This window comes from Loxodonta africana, chromosome 1, assembly GCF_030014295.1.
Source record: "Loxodonta africana isolate mLoxAfr1 chromosome 1, mLoxAfr1.hap2, whole genome shotgun sequence".
In the NCBI taxonomy this organism is placed as follows: Eukaryota; Metazoa; Chordata; class Mammalia; order Proboscidea; family Elephantidae; genus Loxodonta; species Loxodonta africana.
In genome coordinates, this window is record NC_087342.1 from 39,312,917 (window position 1) to 39,316,579 (window position 3,663).

At 63.2% G+C, this 3,663-nt stretch overlaps 1 protein-coding gene across 1 annotated transcript; it reads left to right on the forward strand.

The window, feature by feature from the left end:
* The first annotated feature begins 2,259 nt into the window (after nt 1–2,259).
* Nucleotides 2,260–3,390, forward strand: FOXQ1 (forkhead box Q1). The gene has a single exon (XM_010597534.2). The coding sequence runs from the start codon at nt 2,260–2,262 to the stop codon at nt 3,388–3,390; it is 1,131 nt and encodes a 376-aa protein (XP_010595836.2).
* The last annotated feature ends 273 nt before the right edge of the window (nt 3,391–3,663 follow it).

Sequence of the window (3,663 nt, forward strand, 5' to 3'; positions counted from 1 at the left end):
TTGAAGATAATAGTCATTATCATGCCATTTATCCCCAGAAAAACTGATGACTTTTTACCTGGTCCCTTTCTTGTCCCAGCCTACCCTCCCTCGAGGTCCAGGGATCCATAAACACCCAGGGGTAGAGCGGAGCTGCCAGTGTTTCAGCACCAAACAGATCTCCTCCAGGCTGGCTCATCTCCCCACAAAAAGCCATTCCCCGTCTGCTCCCAGCTCGCACCCACAATGACCGTCAGGCTAGTCTCCAAAGCAGATCATTCCCCATACACAAAATAATAGTCGTGGGCGGACTCTGTCATTTTGCCCGCCCCATCTGAATGCCTTTTAAACTCCTTGAATAGAGATAAGAGAGGATTGTGTATAGTTTCTTACACAAATAGTGGAAAAGTAATAAAATAAACATCAAAGGTGCTCTCCCACGTATTCGCAGCATTGTCGCTACTTGCAACAAAGGCAGGAAAAAGGAGGAAACCTCGGCTTGGGAGGGGTGCCAGTTAGAAGTACACCCTTCCTGGGGGCCGAGAGTACTGACCCCGCGTTGGGGCCAGGCCTAGAGCATCGTGGGGATGGAGAAAGATCCCCCCTTCTCAGCCCCTGAAACCACAGTTCCAAAGGATGGTTCCAAAGGACAGTTCCAAAGGAGAAGCTTTGGAAAGTAATGGCAGGAAACATGTCCTGCTCTCGGTCCTGGCCCGCCCACGAAAACACGCCCGCCTTCTCGTTCATGCTAATTGTCTGAACCAGGGAAAGTGCAGCCGGCTTGGCCGAGTTTGGAGGCTTCCGCCTGAGCACAGGAGCAGGCAGAGCCTGGCACCCGGCGCCAGGAACCAGCCGCCCCAGGGGACGAAGAGGGCACGCTGCCCCTCCCTCTGCCACCCCCCAGCCGCCATCCAGGGAAAGAAAGAGGTAAAGTAATGTAAAACAAAAAGCGAAAGTCAGCGGCCATTTAGTGAGAATCAAGGTCATTGAAAACAGCGCAATTTCAAGCCCAGTATTTTATTTTTAAAAAAGGAAACCATAGGGCGGGGACACCACGGGGCTTCCCATAAGAGGTGCCGGCAGAAAGAGTCCTATGCAGTTTTTGCTGTTCAGCACCTGTCAGTGACTGGGGTGCTTTCTTTACAGAAAAAATCTCGCAGTTTACGGCAGAGAAGCAGCGCAGTTTAGGAAGGCCGAAGGCCTGAACAGGTTCCCTGCCCCGCCCTGGTGCAGCCCTCTTAGGTGTTACCCTAGGGGGGCAACGGAGTCTTCCCACCCCGTCCCCACCGCCACCCTCTCCTTCAGTCTAGGCCACCGCGCTCACACCTGAGCCGAGGGGCGCGGGGCGGGGCCGCCCTAACGCGCACATGCGCGGCGCGCTCACACGCGCACACCCCGCGCCCCCGCCGCGCTACTTCCCCATTGGCCGGGGGAGGAGGCGGGCCCCGAGAACCCAAAACAAACAACCAGAGCGCAGCTACTGCCGGCCGGTACCGCCTCGTGGCCTCGCCCGCCCGGAGCTGCGGCCCACCTTGGCCACCCATTTCCCCAACCACCCGCTTTCCGCCGGCGCCAAGGCCCCGCCTCCGCCCAGCCACCGCGGGGTTATATTGGGCCGGGCTGAAGGTGGAGGCGACACGGAGCCGCGGGTAGCCTGCTCCCAAGATGCTCGCCGGGAGGCCGTTGGCGGGAAGGTGGCTGACGACGCCTGTGCTTCGGGGACTCAGCTCCGCAGGCGCTCGAGGCTGAAGGCGCGGGGAACCGTTCCCCCCGGTGGTGCACACACCAGCTTCGCACCTTCTCCAAGGCCCCTGAGGAGGCCTGCCCGAGCCCTGGGACTTCCAGTGAGGACACGAACACCGGCTCTCTTTGCCGGACAGCAGATGCGAACGCCTCTTCCCTGCAGCAAGCAATCCTAAATCCAGCACAGCTTGGGCACAGGGATTGTTACCGCGCCCCCGCACACACTCCCCATAAATCCCTGATCTTCTAACTGAAGACGGCATCCACCCAACTCCTCCCTCTCCACCCCTCCTTGTTTAACCAACACGCGGCACAGCCCCTGCAAAGAAGGATCCCAGCGGAAGAGGAATCTTCTACGGAAAGTGACTCTCTAGTCGGCCGAAGGAGGGTATCTCCAGGAGAGAAGGACGCGGCCCTGCCCCGGGATTCACTTGCGCTCAGCAGCAGCTCCTAGCACTGCGGAGGGGAGCAGGTTACCGCCCCGGCGGGCAAGCGCGGCACGGCGGCGTCGCGGTAGAGAGCGGGTACGACTCGAGGATGAAGTTGAAGGTGCCCGCCCCCTGCGCGGCCGGCGCGAACAAGGCAGCTGGCGACCTGGAGGGCACGGGCAGCAACAACGTCCTGTCCCCGCTGTCGGCGGGCAGCGACGACTCCCTTGGCTCGGACGGAGACTGTGCAGCCAACAGCCCGGCGGCGGACGGCGGCACCGGAGTGCCAGCGGGCGGCGGGCCTGGCGCAGAGGAGGAGGACCCGGTGGCGACGGGCGGCCAGGAGGCCGGCGCGGCGGGGCCCGGCGAGGGTGGTCGCGGCAAACCGTACACACGACGGCCCAAGCCCCCGTACTCGTACATCGCGCTTATTGCCATGGCCATCCGCGACTCCGCGGGCGGGCGCCTGACGCTGGCGGAGATCAACGAGTATCTCATGGGCAAGTTTCCCTTCTTCCGAGGCAGCTACACGGGCTGGCGCAACTCGGTGCGCCACAATCTCTCGCTCAACGACTGCTTCGTCAAAGTGCTGCGCGACCCCTCGCGGCCCTGGGGCAAGGACAACTACTGGATGCTCAATCCCAACAGCGAGTACACCTTCGCGGACGGAGTCTTCCGCCGCCGCCGCAAGCGCCTTGGGCACAGGGCCGCCGCCCCGGCGGCTATGCTGCGGCCGGAGGAGGACCCGGTCCAGCCCGCCGCAGCGGCCGTTCCTGGCCCCACCGCGCCCCCGCCGCGCCCGCCCTCGCCTGCCCGCCAGGACAGCGCGAGCCCCGCGGGCAAGTTCTCCAGCTCCTTCGCTATCGACAGCATCCTCAGCAAGCCCTTCCGCAGCCGCCGCGAGCCGGGCGCGGACGCCGAGGCGCGCCTGCTGTGGGCCGCCCGCGCACCCCCCGCCCGGCCTGCGCCCTGTCCCGCGCCGGGCGCGGCCCCGCTGCCGCTCTACGCTTTCGGGGCACGCGAGCCGGCGCTGCTGCTGGGCGCGCGGGCTGGGGAGGCACCGCCCCTCCTGCTCGCCTCCTTGGCCTCCTTCGCCACCCGCGAGCCCTTTCGAGGCCCTTTGGCCGGGGACTGCTCGCCCCCGTGCTGCCCCCTGCGGCTGCCCGGCGCCTTGCAGGCGGCCCTGGCCTGCGGCCCCGGCGCCTATCAGCCGGGCCCGGCGGAGACGCTGCTGGCTTGAGGGCCGGCGTCAGGATGGTCGGCGCCGGGCCGGAGCGGGCCGGGGTCTGCACTTTCCATCCAGAGGAAAAGAGACTAAAACAATATCTCACTCAAACGTGCCTTAAAGCGAAAGCATTTTGACCGAGTGTTTTCACTTAGTCCGGGATATTTTTTGTCTTTTATAGGTCTTTGCAGAGGACCAAAGCAATTTTTGACCGTGTTTTTAGATTGTTGACCAAGCTTGCCCTTCCCTTCAGTTTAACGAAAACTCTCTCCTTACTGCCGGCTCGCC

Bases quoted from the DNA above. Each gene is read 5' to 3' on its own strand.
- FOXQ1 (XM_010597534.2), top strand. From the start codon at position 2,260: ATGAAGTTGAAGGTGCCCGCCCCCTGCGCGGCCGGCGCGAACAAGGCA.